At 37.2% G+C, this 21,133-nt stretch overlaps 1 protein-coding gene across 2 annotated transcripts in view; it reads left to right on the top strand.

Moving 5' to 3' along the window:
- The window catches only part of FARSB (phenylalanyl-tRNA synthetase subunit beta), an 82,640-nt gene that overhangs the window by 42,665 nt on the left and 18,842 nt on the right, over nucleotides 1–21,133 (top strand). For both annotated transcript variants that reach the window (XM_023222202.2, XM_023222212.2), the window contains one exon: nucleotides 9,816–9,971. In XM_023222202.2, coding sequence (XP_023077970.1) covers nucleotides 9,816–9,971 — 156 coding nt within the window. The remainder of the gene's footprint in view (nucleotides 1–9,815; nucleotides 9,972–21,133) is intronic.

The raw sequence follows: 21,133 nt of genomic DNA, 5'->3' as shown, positions 1-21,133 counted from the left end.
TTTCTGTTTAGGTAGGCCTGGATTTTATTTCATAACAAAATGAGCTTTTCTGATGGAGTATTCTAAATATGTACATGTGGATTCCCTACTTGTCATCTGGTGTACATAGAGGACAACAGGGGAGGCAGCAAAGCACTGCGGTTCCATAGAGAGACTCTGCAGCCAGAGTGCTTGGCTTTGAGTCATGGTTCTGCCTTTACCAGCTGCTTAACTTTGGACAATTTGTTTATTCTCTCTGTGGCTCAGCTTCCTCATCTGTACAGTGGGAATAATGATAGCACTTATTTCACTGATATGTTATAAGGATTAAATGAAATTACAGTTTGAAAAGTTGTAGCCACGTAATAAGAACTGTTGGTGTTTGCTCTTGTTGTTAAGATGTTTACAGTTCCTAAGCTCAGATAACGTAGCATCCTGGTTTATGGGAATTTTTTACTAGAATGACTTGAAAGCCTTAGCTGTCCATTAAAGGGCTAATGTCACCTTGCTGAGGCACTCAGGGCCAATTCTTATCCTCACTTTTGACTTAATTGGTTCTGTTATGCTTTTTTTTTTTTTTTTTTTTTTGAGAATAAGAAAACTGAAACAGATGAACGTGGGAATTTATTTATGGAAACAGGAACGTTGTTTTTCGAGTAATTGGTCACCTACTTTTTTTGAGTGAATTAACGTGTTTTTACTGTTTCTCAAACCAGTAACCATTTTTCTCTGTTGGATTCACATTAGCAATTTCCTTCTAAAAAATAAAACTTTTTTGAAGACAAAAGTCTAAACCATAGTTTTGTAGTTAATGTGAAAATTCCTCAAATTTTCATTGGTGGGAGCAGTACCCAAACTACTGGTTCAAAAGAATGGCGATAGAGTGGTAAGAATGAGCAAGGCAGTCTCATTCAGCACAGCACATTGGTGGAAAAGATTTGTAAGTTATTTTTCGTTGCTAGAGACTGCTTTAGAATATCAGAGAAAGAGTTGCCAGTCTTAAGAGAGACAAACCTGTGAGCAGATTCTTACAAATAATGCTCAGAGAGAATGTACCAGTTGCCCTTTGGTAGCTCAGAAGGGAGCAACAGTTGCCGTTAACTTGTTTTCTAATATTAAGGAAAAACCCAACATTCCCAGCCTTGTATCAGTTTGGGGTGGGCAAGCATGTCTTCCAAAACGAAAATAGAATCCATACTGGATTTCGACATGCCTCCCACACATTTTGTGTGACCAGTATTCCTGTAAGAGTAGATGAAAGACTGCTAGCCCAATTTTTGTGCTTGACCTTGTTGGACAGTTTCTTATTCTAATGTAGACTTTTTTGACTGACCATCCATGTTGTGTGAGGCCGTCAGGCTGCCAGTTTAGAGACTGTGTCAGGCATACTTTTCGAGCATTAAGACTTCCACTCTAAATCAGACACATTCAGGTTCTTTGAGGCTGAGCCAACCACTGCATTTATTGAGACTCTAGATATGAAGTTGCTGCAACATTTTAACAAATTAGTCATGACTCAGGGGACTCAGCTGATTTATGCCTTTTGTTGGGCACAATGGTGTATGGCTTTGGAATGAGAAGTTGAATGCAGACTCTGCTGTGCGGTGAATGTTTCAGTTGATAACAAGGAAGTCAGCAGATGCAGCACTGAAGCTGCCATATCAGGCTGCTATGTGAGCTATTGATTGGTGATTGGTTTCAGTCCTTAACATTTTTATTTTTTCTGTTAAATGTCAGGAACAACTGAACTATAAACCAAAAAAAAAAAAAAAAAAAGACTTCTCGGGAGCAAAGGACCTAATTGTGAATTCCTAATCTTTACACCCAGAAAAGCAACTGTATTTTGCAAAATCCAATATTTAGGCTTTTTCTTAAACACAGATTGACTTCTGCATTGTAGTTTATTGCTTTATGGTCACTGAAGCTGCCAGTGTATATACATAGAACCTCCCTGAAATGGCCAGGGGAAACATATCACTGGGTTGAGTGAGTTTAAATGTAAAAGGAACAAGAGCCAAAGAAAGATTGGTTTGGCTTTTCAATGTAAGAGGGTGATTTAGATTTAGCAGGATACAATCATCCAATTGTCAATTTGACATATATCTGTGGAGAACCCTGAAAATCAAATTGCCATGCATTTTGGTTATAGCTACTACATTTACAAAATGTTGGATTTTAATAAATATAGTAGATGGAATAGGATAGGTTAAAGCCTCTTGACCACCCATAGGGGCCAGTTAGTGTCACTTTCTTAAAGAAGCATTCTAAGCCTTCACTTTTTGCTCAGAGCATTCTTAACTTTCTCTAAAGCACGGCTATAGTCCTGGTGCAAGCTACATTTCCTCTACCCCTCAAATCACTGACAAAATAGCTTTTAAAATTTCACATTGTACCTGAAACTTTTCTGAATGAGAGAATGATCTGCTTCTTTTTACCCTGCTTAGTTTGGATGTAGAAATCCAGAATTTTTTTTTAAACTTTAGTCACAATATATGTTTAAGATTCTTGTTTTTTTCTCCTCCCTTGACCACCATGGCCATCACAGAACAAACCTAATTCACTGTTTTTTTATGATTTGGTTTGTTCTTTCAATTTGCTGTTGGTTTGTGCCATATATGTATGTTGGTGTTTGTGTATCTGTCTTATAAGTTACGAAAATATAGCGGTCAGATTTCTAAAGGTTTTTGTGTAAGTCTATGCTTAAAAATAACTCAATAAAAGCATTTTCATTGTGGGCTTGTGAAATACTTCAGTTCTGAGAAATTATCCAGTAATTCTGGAGCCCTCAAATAATGGAGGATTATCCAGCGTCCACATGTGGAATGCGGTTTTCCGAAGAGAGCTTATGTCATCAGTCTGGATTAATTTAATTTCACCATTTCATATTTTTCACATGTAGAGTTTCCAATTAATAATTCAAAAAATATGGATGTAAGGAGCATTGACATGAACAATTTTTGGAGTAACATCATTTGCATACATGATGGCGTCTTAACTGTGTAAATATATCATTTTTAATATAGAAAGTTATTTTAATAGATTTGGTTCCACATAGTTAAGATCTGCTAACATGAGTATAATGTGCCCTGTCATGCATTGAATATTGTATTTTTTTTAATAGGTAAAAAATCCATTCCAGGTTTACATTAACTAAATAAAAGCCAACCCACAAGGACATAACTTTTTCCTTCATGCATTGAGAAGGTCATAGATTTTTCCTCACATTTGTTTCTTGGCTTTTCAGCACTATTTTAAAAAGGAAAGTCTGTACTTTGGTGCCATAATATAGGAGAGCATTTTAAGGAAAATTGTTCTTAAGCTTTATTATGTTTTTTTAAAAATTGAAAATATATTTGTGATGTTTTTAAGACCTTTCATGAATATGTATTTTTAATTTAAGAGCAACTCTAATCTTTTTTTTTTTCTTTTTTAATATTCAACTTCTCCTTAATCCTGCTCTTAGAATTAGTTGCCAGCCCTTTTCTGTGCTTATGTCAGCATATGTTATGCTTTTATTTACAACCATAGATAATGGATAAATACTTTTTAGTGTTTATACAAATGGGATATACTTTACCTGTCTTGTTCTGCACCTCATTTCTCCTTTGAGCATATTCTATTGACTTCATTTCTTTTTAATGGCTGGATAATCTTCTATCATATCCATGTACTATAATTTATTTACTTAGATTGTTATGAATATTTAGATTTTTACCAAACTTTTGCTAAACTATGTTGCAAGAAATGTCATTGTACCTTTATACAAATAGGGATTTTTAGAACTAGAATTGATCATTCCATAGGTGTCAACATCCAAATGTTTGATAATTCGTTAAATTCTCTTCATAAAAGGATTTTTTACAAACTTAGCATCCTACCAAGAGTGTATAAAGGTGCCTGTTTACCCACATTCGATATGACTTTTGGAGGCATTGTGTCTTCATAAGATTCTTGTTGCATTAGTGAATCATTTAGGCCTGCATTGAAATTCTTCAGGCGATGTATAAAATTTGCAATATAAATTATAGTCTTGTGGCTTCCAATGTGAAATAAATTTGTTGGATGGAATAGACTTAAAACTCAAGTTGCTTGGTTTTATTTTCTAAACTTGGCCAGACTATGAACCTCAAGCTCCATATCAGCCTCTGATTATTCTAGAAGCTGTTTTGGTCTCCCAGTAGGCTTTCTGCTAGTATCTTTCTTTGGGCTTTTAGGTGAATGTGAGAATAGGAGTGGCAAGTTTCTGTGGAAGACTCTGCTCTTTTCCAGTCTGTGCCATGTATAACATAACCAAACACCTTAGTTTTTAATCATTGGTACTTTGGTGGAAGAGGATCTATACCGAACAGGAGCCTATTTGAATTATATGTAATAGTCATTTACTAGGGGACATCATGTACCATTCCTTTTTCTTTTCTGTTAAAAAATCATTTGGCGTGTTCTTTCATCTTATGGAATTGTAGCTAGCCGCCCCTCCTTTGCGCAGCTTAGATCAGCCCTCTCCAGGCAGTACTTTGAAGTCTGTGAAATACATAGATAATTTAGGCTGACATACTTGCCAGGCCCATTGAAAAAGCAGAATTGTTTGATGGCATGACACAAGCGGTCTGTTAACTGAGTTATAAAGAACTGAGGCATTTCCAACAAACCCTAGCCTTGGCATGACTTTTCAATAGTTCTTGTTTTGTGGTGTGCAGTCAGTGGACTTTCTGTGATGTAGTATAGTCTCTTAGTGCAACATACTAGGAAATGGGAATGTTACTATACCCAGCAATTTCAAGGAGGAATGGGTGGAAATGAGTTTGTGGTTATTTTCTCCTTTGATTCAGTTCAGCTACAGTAGAGGGAGTATCTTAGCAAGATATGAGGAAGTAAGTCCAGAGAGAGCAATAACCCTTGGGAAATGTGAAAAGCCAGCCAATCAGTGTGGAGTTGGGAGGGGGTGCCTAAATAATGAGGTTAATCTAATTATTACGGTGGGCTTAATACAAAGCCCTAGAAGTCAGACCTTTCTTAAAATTATTGCAAAATTAAATCTAAAAATATGTAGTTCGTTATTGTATGTGTGTGCTGTAAACGTCCTGAAACCTTTCTTGAATGAAATAGAGTATAATTTTTTTAAGTTCTCTTTTGTTTTTGTTTTTGTTTTGAGGCAGGGTCTCACTCTGTCACCCAGGCGTGATCATAGCTCACTGCAGTCTTGAACTCCTGTGCTCAAGGGATCCACTTCAGCCTCCCAAGGAGCTGGGACTACAGGCACATGACACCACCACTATGCCTGGCTAATCTTTAAATTTTTTTTTTTTTTTTTTTTTTAGAGACGGAGTCTCACTTTGTTGCCCAGGCTGTTCTGAAACTCCTGGGCTCAAGTGATCCTTCTGCCTCGGCCTTCTAAAGTGCTGGGATTACAGGCCTGAGCCACTGTGCCTGGCCTAAATTCTATAATTTTTTAATTGTGATTTTATTACTCTCATCACAGGTTTACTTAATTTGTTTTTTTAAATTCTGAATTTTTAATCCAGATGTTGCTGCTGATATCAGAAATATAAAAGTTTTACGTAATTTGGAGATCAGGAAAAAATTACTTGGAATTTGGCAAAGATTATCAAAATAAAGCTTCCAGTTTATGTTGCTAAGCTGTCTCTTAATGGTGGTGTTACTGTTGGGCTCTTCTCTCACAGCAAAAATGGAGTTACAAAGTTGTTTCAATACGTGCCTGTGTGTTAAAGTGAAAGCATGTGACATCCACACCAATAAATGGGTACCACATGGCAAAAATACCCAGAAGCAAGTCAGTAGTATGAAAGGGATAATTTAGTTCTGTTTCAGTTCATTTTTTCCCTTCAGAGGGAGAGAGAGAGAAAGAAAGAAAGGGAGAGACAGAGAGAGAGTAAGTTTGTATTCCTACAGTGGAATCAGGCTTTTCATTTTAGTTTATGCATGTGGTTGGTTTAGTGAGGTTTCGTGCCTGTCTGATTTTAAAGTTGACTTACAGCTTTTGGATACCAAATTTCTTTATCTTTAAAAATGGAAATGATGGAGGTGACAGTGGTATGCTACTCGCTTACCTCAGCTGGCATAGATATGGCCCGCTGTCTGCTCCTGGCCTGTCCTAGCTCCTGTTTAATAGCTATTTGTGTGTGCTTATCTTCTTTTCTAGGCTTTAGGGATCTACTCAGAAAATAATTATTGAGGTCTGGCGTGGTGGCCCATGTCCATAATCTTAGCACTTTGGGAGGCTGAGGCAGGCAAATTGCCTAAGCCCAGGAATTCGAGACCAGCCTGGGCAACATGGTAAAAGCCTGTCTCTACTACTACTACTAATAATAAAAAAATCAGTGGGCATGGTGATATGTGTTTGTACTCCCAGCTGCTTAGGAGGCTGAGTTGGGAGGATCGCCTGAGCCTGGGAAGTCAAGGCTGCAATGAGCCAAGATCATGCTGCTGCACTCCAGTCTGGGCTACTGGAGTGAGATCCTGTCTCAAAAAAACAAAGAATTACTGAGGGTTTAGGTTGTAGATGCCTTGTACTGGCTTTGACCTCCATCATCAAAGAATATCTAGAATAGAGTGCCTTGAATATAGTGTGTACTGAGAAATGTTAAATGGCAAGGGCAGTTATTTCTTTGTATCTGTTCAGTCCGAAGTTCAACTCAGAATATACTTTCCATAAGTAACAATACTGTTCATGGCTAGAAACTTCACTGACCCTTAAAAATTATTTATTTCTGTTGCTTAAATGGAATTCTTAAGTATTGCAAAAACTTTTGAAAATTAAAACATCTGTTTATCGTATAAAAAAAATTCAGCAATGTACATCCATGACCATATTAAGTGGATATATAGCCATATATAAGTTTGCCATTATATTGTTTGTTTTCATTTAAATCTTTTTGGGTAAACCCTATAGTGTAAAGAGCATGGGTTTTAGAGTCAGTCAATTCTGGTCAAATCCTGGTTTTGTAACTTATTAGCAATATAATTAATTGTATTAGCTCCAGCCAATTAGTTTGACTCTGGGCAAGTTACTTAATCATTCTGAGCTTTGTTTCTCCATCTGTTTTATAGGAATAATAATAAATTTATCTTGCATGGTTGTCTTGAGAATTAAATAAGGTTATAGATAAATTGACAGATAGGTAATACCTAGCATGTGCCAGATAATCGATACCACAGATTAACAGTTAATGTTAGTTTTCCTTTTACTCCATTTATGTGCTTACTCTTATATTATTTTAATATTAGAGTACAGTGTCTTAAACTGTTCATGTTTTAATTGGATATCTAGAAGATAAAAGGCATTCTGTATTTTATGTCAACCATTGCTAGTAGCTTTTACCTATGGGAGTAAATCCGTGGAAGTAGTTTTGCTCAATATATGCTAACATGAAGCAGCTTTCTATTTTCAGTTTATTCCCTCAGATATTAGTTTGTTCTTTCTCTTTTTAATATGAAAAGCAGAATGAGGCCAGCATTCATTTATGTTAGAACAGTGGTCTCCAGAATTTATTGAAGGGCCACAGTGTTACAAAGTTAAATGATGACTGCTGACTTTCAGTCTTCCTCTCTATACTAGGTACTTCTTTTTAAAAATGAGTTTTATTACAGGTTTAGATGATTGTAACTATCACTACAAGGTCAAAAAGTTCCATCACCCTAAAAACCCTTTATTTTAGTCACATTGTTTTCGCCATACCTAACCCCAGACAACTACTGTCTGTTCTCTGTTCCCATAGTTTGGCCTTTTCCAGAATGTCATATAAATAGACTTACACTGTCTGTAGCCTTTTGAGAGCCTTGTTTCTTTCAGCATAATGCCCTTGAGAGTCATCCAAGTTGTCAAGTCTATCTACAGTTCCTTTTTATTGCTGAGTAGTATTGTATAGATGTACCAATTTGTTTATCCATCAGTGTTCATTTGGACTGTTGGAATTCTTTTTTAAAATATTGACTTTAGCTGGGCACAGTGGCTCACGCCTATAATTCCAGCACTTTGGGAGGCTAAGGCGGGAGGATCACTTGAGCCCAGAGTTTGAGACCAGCCTGGGCAACAGAGCAAGACTTTGTCTCTGCAAAAAATTTAAAAATTAGCTGAGTGTGGTGGCGCGTGCCTATGGTCCCAGCTGCCCTGGAGGCTAAGGTGGGAGGATTGCTTGAGCCCAGGAAGTTGAGGCTGCAGTGCACTTTTATATTATTTGTGATTGCACCAGGATGGGCAACAGAACGAGACCCTATCTCAAAGAATAAAGTGAAACAAAATGAAATACTGAGTTTGTAAGTTTGTTTTAATTTTCAAAGTAGAGTGATATATACTAATCATGGCAAAATTAGGAAATAAATACAAGTTGGGAAAAATTATCCTTACCCAAACATAACCTCTGTTAACATTTAGGTGTATTTCTTTTCAGTCTTTTTCTCTGTTCATGGGGTTTTTTGGCTTGTGGCTATGTTTATGTAGTTGTGATTCTGTTTTTCATCTTTTTAAAATTATTATTATTTTTGTAGAGATGGGGTATTGCTATGTTGCCCAGGTTGGCCTCAAACTCTTGCCCTGGCCTTCCAAAGTGCTGGGATTACAGGCATAGCTGTTTTGCCTGGCCCTATTCTTCGTATACTTTTAAAAATTATTATTATTGTTGTGGTAAAAAACCTATGAGAGCTACCCTCTTAGTAAACTTTTAGAGGTGCACAGTTGCTGTAGTGTTAACTATACGCACATTGTGCATATAGTGGGTCTCTAGAACTTTTCGTCTTGCATGGCTAAACTTTTATACTCATTCAGTATCAATTCCCCATTCCCTTTCCCTCCAACCCCTGGCAGCTACCGTTCTACTTTCTGGTTCTCCAAGTTTCATGACTTAGATACTTCGTATTAGTGGAATCATGCAGTATTTGTCCTACTGTGAGTGGCTTATTTAATTTAGCATAATGTCCTCAAGATTCACTTGTGGACATAGCTTCATAAACTTTAGCATTCTGCCTTTTTTTAATGCTTCGTGAAGAATGTATTCAAGGTAAATAGTTTTTAAGAGATTAAAAAGCACACACTAGTGTAGCCATCAGCTGCATTAAGAATGGCACGTTGCCAGTATCCTAAGCTTTTTATATGACCCCTTCCCATCACAGATTCTTCTTTTTAACCTAGGGTAATTGTTAGCCTAACTTTGGTCATAGTCGTTCCCTTACGTGCTTCATAGTTTTCCAACCTATGTTTGTTCTTTAAATAATGTAATTTAGTTTTGCCTCTTTTTGAACCTTGTGGTCTCTTTTAAATTTTTCATTTACTATTTTAAGTATTTGCTGTTGCTCTGTTATGATAAACCATCGTAAAGATGCTTTCTAATAGCCACTTAGTATCCTGATGAGTGATCGACTGTACTTTATGTAGCCATCCCTAATTTAGGTTGTTTATAATTTTACTATTGGAAATAATGTTGTAGTAAATGTCTTTCTACCTAAAGCCTTTTTGTATGTAGGACTATTTCCTTTGGGTAGTATTAATATTATGATTAAGAGAGTATGAAGCTTTAGGGCTCTGATATATTGCTAAATTGTTTGCAAAGAATTTTACCAATTTATACCTCAGTGAAGTCTTATTTTCCCTGGTCAGCATTGAGGGTTTTCACTCTTTCCCCCAAATAAAACACCTTAGGGAATTTAATAAGCTGAAAAAAGACTATTTTATCTTATTTTGCATTTCTGAGGTTAAATCCTTCTCTGAATGTGTAATATTTGGTTTTCTTTTTTGTCGACTTTTTCTCAGTTTGTATTGGGGTAAATCAGTTTCTGAAGCAATGGTGAATACAGCCTTGTGACCAGTTCCTTTATCTTCCTAGATGTAGGCGCAAAAAACTACCGGCATCTCTGTGCTGTTTATTACAACAAGAATCCTGGGTTTGAGATCATTCATGGGCTGCTGGACAGAATTATGCAGTTGCTCGATGTGCCTCCTGGTGAAGACAAGGGGGGATATGTGATCAAAGCATCGGAAGGTAAGACGGATGAGCCAAATCCAGAGTTAGTGACAGTGTCAGGAGGAGGCTACACCTTGTTTTTGATGAAGTTGGTAATTTTGATTTGGGATTTTAGAAAGAAAGGGAGATAGAGTTTTATTTCAATCAGAAAATATCCCCTTTCCCTCCAGCATTTTAAGAAAACACTTTTCAGAACTCTCATAAGTGCTGCACAGTATACTTTTGTTCCAACTGAGCTATGGTAACCCCTAGTTACTGGCACCTTTAAGCCATCAGCACCATGGTGAACCCAGAAGTTTTAACCGGAAGCTGGTAAGGCCTCAAGTGATGGTTTGCACTCAAAAGCTGCCTGTCTGGTGGCTTTAAGGCAAAAGAAAAAACAAAAAACAAAAAGACCCCTCAGAAGTTATTCTGAAAGACTTCACACATGTTAATCAAGTTATAAAGTTGGCAGGGCCAGAGTGGGAATCCTCTGTATAAAATCCCAAGCACGGTACAGTCTTTGTTGGGGAGTTTAAGTTAGGCTAACTAAATGGTATATATGTGCTCCTAATATTCTATTCATAGTTTCTCATTATCCAAGGAATTCTGAAATTTTTGCTTTTCATATTTCTGCAGCTTCAGTCTAAATTACTTTTGTTGGATGAAAGGTCCAGAAACAAATTGAGAGAAATATTTTACCACTTAATCCTACTGTTTACCTCACTGTGCTTTGTAACTCTATTTGGCGTCTTAAATTTCTAACAGAGCATTTATTTTTCAAGTGTTATTTAACAGTTATTTGTAGTGAGAGTTGGTGGGGTAATATTTTTGTTTTTTTCTTATATTTATTTTATTAGTCCTCAGGGCTTGTTTTTGTTGGTGGTTGTTTAATTTTTGTTTTGTTTTCATTTTGAAACTCCTTTGAAAATAACCCTGAAATCTATGGGGTTTTTTTAGGCTGAAGAAGTGTGTGGTTCTTTTTTTTTTTTTTTTTTTTTTTTTAAATAAATGAGAGATTAAATAAGCAGGAAGTTATTTTTTACCCACTTTCCATGAGAAATAATAAAATGCAGACGTGTTATGCTTCTGGAGTTCTAGATGTTAGAATTGGATCTTGGAGTTCATCCAGCCCATGAGCCCGGTTTTATGAGTGAGGGAACTGGGGTTAGGCAAGTTAAGGAAGCTGTCCGGGTCATGCATGTTGACCCCACGGCTTCTGCCTCCCAGTATCCTTGCCAGTGTTGTCTGCCTTCATAGGGCCTGTATGTACTTATTTGCCAGTTTACCATCCTAGAATTTTGCTTTAAGACCAGGTCATCCAGGTTTATGGCAACCTGTAACCTGATGTGAAGCATTTCTTTTCCTTCCATGCACAATCTTCTCAGAAATCTTATTTCTTAAACAGTTTAGCTAGATAAAAATTTGATGCAGATTGCGTCCTGAATGTGAGGTCCAATTTCTTTCATACTTGAAAGGTTGCAAAGAGCTGAAGTGGTAAATGGAAGCATAGCTTGTTGTGAATGTGATGCTTTGTGTAACCTTTAGATGGATAATATTTCTATAAACTGGTATCTTAATATTGTGACTTCTCCTGCTTCAGTCGGTTCCTTAGATATTTATTTATCAGAAAAGTGTGAGTTCCCAGTTATAAGGCAGACTTCAAAAAAGACAGCGATAAGTAGGACACAGGTGCCGCCGTAAGGCAACCTGCCAGGGAAAAGAATGCCACATACCGACCCACAAACCGAGATGTTAAAGATGTTAACATGATTGTCTTGACATTTCTGAAGAGGAAGAAAGTGCATCTTCTTCAGGGCATCCAGAAAAACAATAAGGAGTTTCTGCAAAGTGAGATGGGCCTTTGGAAGAATAGGTGGAGACAGGGGAAGCAAGGCAAACTAACGATGGGAAACACAGGCTGTGTGTTTGGAAACACAGCAGACAGTGTAGTGTGGTTTGGCTATAGGGTCAGGAAGGAGCTTGAAACTATATTTGGAGTCTTGAATGCTAGGGAAAGACTGCAGCTAGTTAGGAAAAGCTTTTTTTTAAAGCAGGTAAGTGATACTAGATCTGTACTTTAGAGGGATTAATTTAGCAGCAATATGTAGGTTGGGTGGGATGAGAGCAGAGGTGAAGAGAATGGTGGGAAGGAATTTTAGCACGTTGTAGAGGAGTGAGAATGAGGACTTGGCCTGGATGGTGCTCATAGCTATACCAAGGAAAAGGCTGATTTATGAAACCTTAGGAATATAGAAGCCACAGTATTCATCATTTGGAAAATTTTGTGATATGTTCCACTTGGAACCTTTTGTGATACAGCTAATTTGTGTTGATCTTCTTTTTAAAAGTCAGGTTTTTCTAATTCTAAACTTATGATATTATAATTTAAATTCCATATAATTTAGCATCCATACAGAATATAATACTACTTAGTATCTAGTTTTCTAACATGTAGATGTCTGCTGTTTTTGTTTAGAATTTTTTTTTTTAATTAGGAAATACACATTCATAAACTGTCACTACTTCTGATGTGGTTGTAGATCTTTATGTTCAGTTTTGTTAGGCCAGGTTGTTATTTTGGTTTTTGATTTAGCATGAATATTTACAGACTCAGTCTTGTGGTTCCTTTTGAATCTACATTGGCTTTCATGGTAGAACACTGTAATCTTCTGAAGTTTTTCCATGTTTGAAATGTCCAAGATTATGAACGTGAAAAGCATTATACACATGGGCAGCCTGAATCAGTATGTATTTCAGTATATCTAATGGGCTTTCTTTGGGAAAGGCAGATTTACTTTCACCCCCATCACCATCATTGGCCACATTAGTCTCTTGGAGTCCTGGGCACGCACCTAGCTCTGGGTGCTTTTTTCTCAGGGTGCTTTCTGCAAGAACCATCAAGCCAGAGAGAATTGGTATCATTACAAATAATGGTTCCTCATTTCTCATAGGGATTTCTGTTTTGATTATCTAATGGCAAATATGATTATCCTTTTTTGTTTATGGTTGAAGAAACCAAGGTCTAAAGAAGTGGCTTGTCAAAATAAGTCAGTAACAAAGTTGGTATTAGTTTTTCATCTAATATATATGTGTGTGTGTGTATATATATTTTATATATGTATATATTTATATATTTTTTAAATATGTAAATATAATTTAAATATATAATATATGTATATCTATATATATTATATGTATATATGTATATATTTAAATATATAAATATATATATAAATATAATTTAAATATATATATTTTATATATGCACACATACATATATATTAGATGAAAAACTAATACCAACTTTGTTACTGACTTATTTTGACAAGCCACTTCTTTAGACCTTGGTTTCTTCAACCATAAACAAAAAAGGATATATATCATATATATATTTTATATATACACACACACATGCATACATACATACCACAACTAAGGAACAAAATTGTTTTTCAGACTCCTAAGCAAATCAGTAAACACAGGAATTTTGTTACTGGGGCATGTTTAGCTGCATCATTTCCTCCAATTTATTGTTATTTTACATAGAGCTTTTTTAACTAAGAAAATGTCTTCAGAGTATTAAAAAGTAGAGTAGAAGCAGATTAAGAACTACTGTTCCCTGCCATTCTTGATTACTGAGTTGTCTTATATTACTCTGGCATATGGTTTACTTTTTAATAATTAAAAATCCCTAGTGGCGTTGCAGTTATAATTGAGCTAAGTCTGTTCTCCAGAGATTCCTGCATATGTCAGTTACATCGGCACTTATACCTATTTCTTCCTGTCCTTCTAATGTATGCTACTAAGCTTTCTTTTGTGCTGCTTTGTTTGGTGGTAGGGACGAATGGAACAGAACTTGATTCACCTTTGAGAAACTTGGCCCTGTGCATTGTAAGAAATCTGGAAATTCATCTGATTGATCTTTGCATTGATCTAAGGAGTTTTGTTGACACTGGAGTGTAACCTTGCTTGTTATGCAGGGGGCAGTCTTCTGCAGCATGTGGAGTATCTGCAGGAGCACCCAGAAAGCCCGTAGTTGTAGCCAGAGTGAAAAGCCATGGTCCCCTGGTCTTACATATTTCTTATTTCCTGAGCATCCTTGCAGTTAACACCATAAAGTGAGATAGAATGTCAAGTTGATGACAGAATAAGGTCAATGCTGAGTGGGAAAAAAAGAAGAACCTTTAACTTTTTAGCAGACTGCAGAGCATTTTAAGAGTTTCAAAAGGGTTCAACTCCAAATATTTCAGTGGCTTTGGGTCAGATTATTATGGCATATATATATGCTTTTTGTTTTTTTCAGGCTTCTTCCCCTTCGCTTTTTGTGGTTTGTTGCAAACTTAATTATGTATGTTAAGATGCATTTATCCTTTTCAAAAACCACTTCTGGGCAAGGAAAATTCTCAACATTTTTGTGTTTAGAAGAGTTATGTGGTTGCTGGGCAAATCAGTGGCAAAAATTATTTCTTGTAGAATGTATGGGCTTTGTGTGTGATTGGCTGCATTGACTTGAGCCTGTGTGTTTTTTCCCCCCTTTAGCTTGTTACCTATTTCAGTTTTGGTTATTTATAGTTCTACAGAAAATTTGAATTTAACTTGTGACAAGATCCCTGTTGGAGAGACAGAAGGTTTGGAACTTTAGTTTTGACAATTCTAGTTTTCATGCCGCTCAGCATACATTTTGTGAAATGAAAAATAACCTTGTAAGTAATATGCACATTTAATCCTGTACCATATGTGTACACAGTGGGTAGTACCTTCTGCTACAGTAATGCCTAACGATCGTTGGCTTGACCTGGAGTTCATGACCTTTTTCCCCTTTCAGGACACCTGTGAAAGATTTCAGATGCTAAAAAATATGGGTGAAATTGTAATGTTTCCCTGGTCGTCACACTGGTTTTTAGTGTAACATGAGCTTGGAAATATATGAGAAAAATATCTATTGAATAACTTGTTGAAGTGAAAGTGTTCAATTTATGGTTTGATTTATACAAAATGTTCTGGACATTTTGTATATAAAGGGAGATCTTTCTAGCATGCCCACATGTAGTTACCATCAAAAAAGAAATTGTGAAGACAACAGGTTGAAAAAAATTGGAAGTTTTTAAGCTTCTGACCTTTGGTTAGTCTGTATGGAAACTGTTTTTATTTCTCTGGATGTCTGCTTTTTTGTGTTTGAGGCAAGCTTACAAATACTACCATTTCCCTTGGCTTCTTTGAAGGAATTAAAAGACAAGGCAATATTAAATAAATAAGCAGTGATTCCCACACAGTTGGAATAGTGGTATAACACAGGCACTGTTTTTATAAAAGCTTCAGCAATCATCACATGAGCCCTGTCTTGTTTTTACTGCTCTTGCTTCACTCTCTTGTATGCACAAGGCAAAGTTCTCTCCACTCATGTTCATGTAACTCTTTTTGAGGGCTAGGTGTTTTGATGCTTTCCTGATACTTTAGTACTTGTAGCAAATTGGAATAAAGTCCCAAGATGAATGGCTTGGTCAGCTTGGTATACCGTCTGGTAGATACTGTAGTAACAGTGTTTCTTAACCTTTTTAAAATTAATCTCTCCCCTAAGGGCCTTTTTTAGATATTTTCTTTTTCCTTAATTGCTCCTTCATGAAATTTTAATATCACAGGTACACTATATATATACTGTATATATGTATTATTATGTAATGTATGTATAGCTGTGCTGTATACGTAAAAATAAGTGTAAAGCTTACTTTTAAAAATTTCAATACAGGGTTATCAATAACTAAGCAAAAATTTTAAGTTAAATTTAAAAATGATTAACATTTCACTTTATATCTGCTGGGTAACTTTTAATGTTATTTATTTACTTACATAAACTGTAGTGTATCAAATTATATTTGCCAATGAGCAATTTATACACATGTATGGTAATAGTAATAAAAAATTATAAAAATCATTCAAAACTTGTTTTAGCAAAAGTAAAACAGTTGCTGTTTTTTGAGACAGGGTGTTGCTTTGTTGCCCAGGCTAGAGTGTAGCCGCACGATCACGGCTCACTGTGATCCTCCTGCTTCAGCTTCCCAAGCAGCTGGGACTACAGGGCATGCCACCATGCTCAGCTAATTTTTTTTTTTTTGTAGAGGCAGGGTTTTGCCATGTCACCCAGGCTGGTCTCGAGCTCCCGGGATCAAACAGTATACCCGCCTTGGCCTCCCAAAATGTCGAGATTGTAGGTGGGAGCCACCACGCCCAGCTAAAATAATTTTTAGTGAATTTAACTTTTAACTTTTCCTTGATATAAGAAAATAACTTTTATCTAGTTGATAGTGAGATATTGTTAGCATTTTTTTTCTTTTGAGTGCTTTTTGTTGTTGTCGTTGAGACAGGGTCTCACTCTGTCACCCAGACTAGAGTGCAGTGGCGCCATCACCACTTGACCTCCCAGGCTCAAGTGATCGTCTCACCTCAGCCATCAGTGTAGCCAGGACTACAGGCACATGCCACCATGCCTGGTTAATTTTGTTTGTTTGTTTGTTTGTTTTCTTTAGAGACAGTTTCTCTATGTTGCTTAGGCTGGTCTTGAACTCCTGGCCTCAAGTGATCTTCCTGCCTTCGCCTCCCAAAGTGTTGGGATTATAGGCATGAGCCACCACGTCCACTCTTTTGGGTACTTACTCTAACTAATGATGTGTTAAATAACCTTTTGAATTAAATAGTAAAATGCAAACTATTTTTGTTTAAGTCTCAGAGCCTAAGCTACACACAAAAGCTCTAAAGATCAGCCACAAGGCAGTCAAATGGCATCCCATTCAATGTGACTTGGAGATCTAGCAATGGATAGATTCTTCCAGTCACAGCCATCTGTTGCCATAGTTTTATAGCAGTGTTCTTGCACATATTTACTATATCTTCCATATCAATGTTGCTTGTGTGATACCCAAGAAAACCCAACGAGAGGAATTAAATACTGAGGAGTAAGATTTTTGTCAAGTAGGGCTCAACTTTGGAGCAACACAAACCATTTTCATATGCAAGATTTTTTTCATACCTCCCTGCCCCGCCCCAGCCTTTTCCTTTAAGAACCAGTTTTCGAGGCCGGGCGCGGTTGGCTCAAGCCTGTAATCCCAGCACTTTGGGAGGCCGAGACGGGCGGATCACGAGGTCAGGAGATCCAGACCATCCTGGCTAACACGGTGAAACCCCGTCTCTACTAAAAGCTACAAAAAACTAGCTGGGCGAGGTGGCAGCGCCTGTAGTCCCAGCTACCCAGGAGGCTGAGGCAGGAGAATGGCTTGAACCCGGGAGGCGGAGCTTGCAGTGAGCTGAGATCCGGCCACAGCACTCCAGCCTGGGTGACAGAGCGAAACTCCGTCTCACAAAAAAAAAAAAAAAAAGAACCAGTTTTCACCCCTGTGGAAAATGCATGCTATGACATAATGAATACTTGGGATTATAGTAGTCTCCTCTTATCTGCAGGGTATACATTCCAAGACCCCCGATTGAAACTGCAAGTAGTATTGAACACTGTATATATGATGTGTTTTTAGTCTGATAACCAAGACAGCTACTAAGTGACTAACAGGCAGGTAGTGTATACAGTGTGGACACGCCGGACGAAAGGAAGATTCATGTCCTGGGGAGGTCAGAGAGGGACAACTCTACTCAGTTTTTCATCACGCTAATCAGAACAGTGCAAAAGTTAAAACTTAAGAATGGTTTATTTCCAGAATTTCCCACTTAATATTTTCAGACCTCAGTTAGCCATGGAAGGTGAAGCTGCATATAAATGGAGATTACTGCATTTACATCCAGCTGTATATACTGGGCAAAAAAAAAGGAAGATATTTTTATTTACCTCATGGTGCTCTCTTCTCTTCTGCATCCGTACTAGATCTTGGCCTCCGCTATTCTATAGGAAATGATATTGTGGTCCAAATACAAAGAATTATAAAAGAAGTTCATTTTTAGCTTGTGATCTTTCAAGGGCCCGGGTCCTGAAAGTTCAAAGGATTTTGAGGATGATTCTGATTACTCCATGTTTATCTTATACATATGAGACGGTTTTACTTTCCTCAGGTATCAGCAGTTTTATACATTGGCCAAAATGGGGCAGCACTTGTTTTTGACACATTTGTGTGCTACAGCATATTGGTTAAGAGTCACTGTCCTGGGAATTCCTAGAGCATGATGTATTCTGATAAACTATCAACCCTGAGAGTGGCCAGTCCAGCTTTACTCCAGAAGGATTAAGAGAATGGATGGATGGGTGGCTGGAAAGAAGGAAAACACATTGAATAAATCCCCAGGTAGGGATGGTAAATGTGGAGTGGTCTCCTGAGCACATGACCACAAAAAACAAAGGCCTTTTCCCCTGGAGCACTTACTGTGGCTTTGACAAGAGAGAGAAATAGAACTTCCATCTTGTTTAAACCATTGCCATTTGGGAGTTTCTTTCTTAAAGTTGAAACTAATCCTCACTTACAAATTATATTTTAATTGCTACTTGCTGGAACCCCTTGGCAGTATTAAGATGCCATCCAGCTCTAAACTGAATCAAGTTTCAAGCTAACTTCTAAGTTATTTTAAAATTAATTCTTAGTGAAATTGTTCATTCTCATTTATTCCCTGCCCCCACTATAACCCTTTACTTTTGAACACATTTAAATGGCTCACTCTTGTATCTCTACATGTAAAGTGTTTTCCTGGACACACTTTATCTTATTGCCTTTAAGGCTGTTATTGGTAACCACTGGCATTTATTTCCAGTTTGCATTTGCATTTTTACAGCTAATGAAAGCATTGGCCACTCCCAGGAAATATGTTTTAGAGGACCGGCTTTTAAAATGTTTTCTTGGCTCCCACTGATAAGCCACTTTAAAAAAAATGGCATGTATGCTTCCAAGTAAGATTTGAACAGAGGGTTACCTGTCTTGAAAAAAGTTGGAAGCCTACCCTTATAGAAAATGAGGAAGTTTATGAATGCTCTAACAAAGATGATTAGACATTTTTATTCTTCTCTTTCTACCTTACTTTCACTTGTTTTTCTTTTGTGTGCTGTGATTATGAGTACTAAGATTGTAGCAATACCAACTAATCATATCCCATAGAGGTGGTACATTGTGAGTGTGAAAAGTGATCGATACCTGTCTAGCTATTGATAAATCAACTAAATTTCAGGCTTTGGGTGTTCTGTAGTTCCGATTACATAGGAACACTAGGTACTTGAAGGTTTTTGACATTTCTGGATACTGGAAAATTAAGAGTAATTATTTTTCATTAACACGGACTTAAAAAGGAATGTCTGCCAGAACATTGACGGTTCAGCTCATATTTCTTTCTTTTTCTTTTTTCTTTCTTTCTTTTTTTCTTTTTTTTTTAAAGAGACAGGGTCTCACTCTGTTACCAAGGCTGGAGCACCCTGGCTTGATGATCATAGCTCGCTGTAGCCTCAAACTCCTGGGTAAAAGTGATCCTCTCACCTCAGCCTCCCCAGGTAGCCAGGACTATAGGCACATACTACCACACGCAGCTAATTCTTTTATTTTTTAAGTAGATATGTCCAATATCCAAGCAAATGAGTTTATTGAGTTTATCTGTGTTCCAAAAGCCCCATCTCTATTGATGTATTCACATTTAGTTATTTCCTTTTCTATCAAGGTGTAGGACTAGGGCAATAATTTTTTTAAAAACTTTTTTATTATAAAAATTTTAAAACATACATGAAAATAAAAAGACTAGCATAATGAGTCCCAATGTCCCAGTTGTCTACTTTCAACAATGATCAATGCAGAGTCAGTTTTGTTTCATTGGTACCCTCACCCACTTTCCACACTGCTAAATTATTTTGAAGCGAATCTAAGACATTACATTATTCCCAGTTGTAAATACAGCAAGATGCATCTCTATAATACAAGAACTCCTTTTTTATTTTATTTTATTTTATTTTATTTATTTATTTATTTTTAATTTTATTTATTTATTTTATTATTATACTTTAAGTTCTAGGGTACATGTGCATAACATGCAGGTTTGTTACATATGTATACTTGTGCCATGTTGGTGTGCTGCACCCATCAACTCATCAGCACCCATCAACTCGTCATTTACATCAGGTATAACTCCTAGTGCCATCCCTCCCCACTCCCCCTCCCCATAATAGGCCCCGGTGTGTGATGTTACCCTTCCCAAGTCCAAGTGATCTCATTGTTCAGTTCCCACCTATGAGTGAGAACATGCGGTGTTTGGTTTTCTGTTCTTGCGATAGTTTGCTGAGAATGATGGTTTACAGCTGCATCCATGTCCCTACAAAGGACACAAACTCATCCTTTTTTATGGCTGCATAGTATTCCATGGTATATATGTGGCACGTTTTCTTAATCCAGTCTGTCACTGATAGACATTTGGGCTGATTCCAAGTCTTTGCTATTGTGAATAGTGCTGCAATGAACATATGTGTGCATGTGTCTTTATAGCAGCATTATTTATAATCCTTTGAGTATATACCCAGTAATGGGATGGCTGGGTCAAATGGTACTTCTAGTTCTAGATCCTTGAGGAATCGCCATACTGTTTTCCACAGCGGTTGAACTAGTTTACAGTCCCACCAACAGTGTAAAAGTGTTCCTGTTTCTCCACATCCTCTCCAGCACCTGTTGTTTCCTGACTTTTTAATGATTGCCATTCTAACTGGTGTGAGATGGTATCTCATTGTGGTTTTGATTTGCATTTCTCTGATGGCCAGTGATGACGAGCATTTTTTCATGTGTCTGTTGGCTGCATAAATGTTTTCTTTTTTTTTTTTTTTTGAGACGGAGTCTGGCTCTGTCTCCCGGGCTGGAGTGCAGTGGCCGGATCTCAGCTCACTGCAAGCTCCGCCTCCCAGGTTTACGCCATTCTCCTGCCTCAGCCTCCGGAGTAGCTGGGACTACAGGCGCCCGCCACCTCGCCCGGCTAGTTTTTTGTATTTTTTTAGTAGAGACGGGGTTTCACCGTGTTAGCCAGGATGGTCTCGATCTCCTGACCTCGTGATCCGCCCGTCTCGGCCTCCCAAAGTGCTGGGATTACAGGCTTGAGCCACCGCGCCCGGCCAAATGTTTTCTTTTGAGAAGTGTCTGTTCATATCCTTTGCCCACTTTTTGATGGGGTTGTTTGTTTTTTTCTTATAAATTAGTTTGAGTTCTTTGTAGGTTCTGGATATTAGCCCTTTGTTAGATGAGTAAATC

The sequence above is a fragment of the Piliocolobus tephrosceles genome, chromosome 11 (genome assembly GCF_002776525.5).
Source record: "Piliocolobus tephrosceles isolate RC106 chromosome 11, ASM277652v3, whole genome shotgun sequence".
In the NCBI taxonomy this organism is placed as follows: domain Eukaryota; kingdom Metazoa; phylum Chordata; class Mammalia; order Primates; family Cercopithecidae; genus Piliocolobus; species Piliocolobus tephrosceles.
This window is presented reverse-complemented; position numbering and strand designations above follow the sequence as displayed.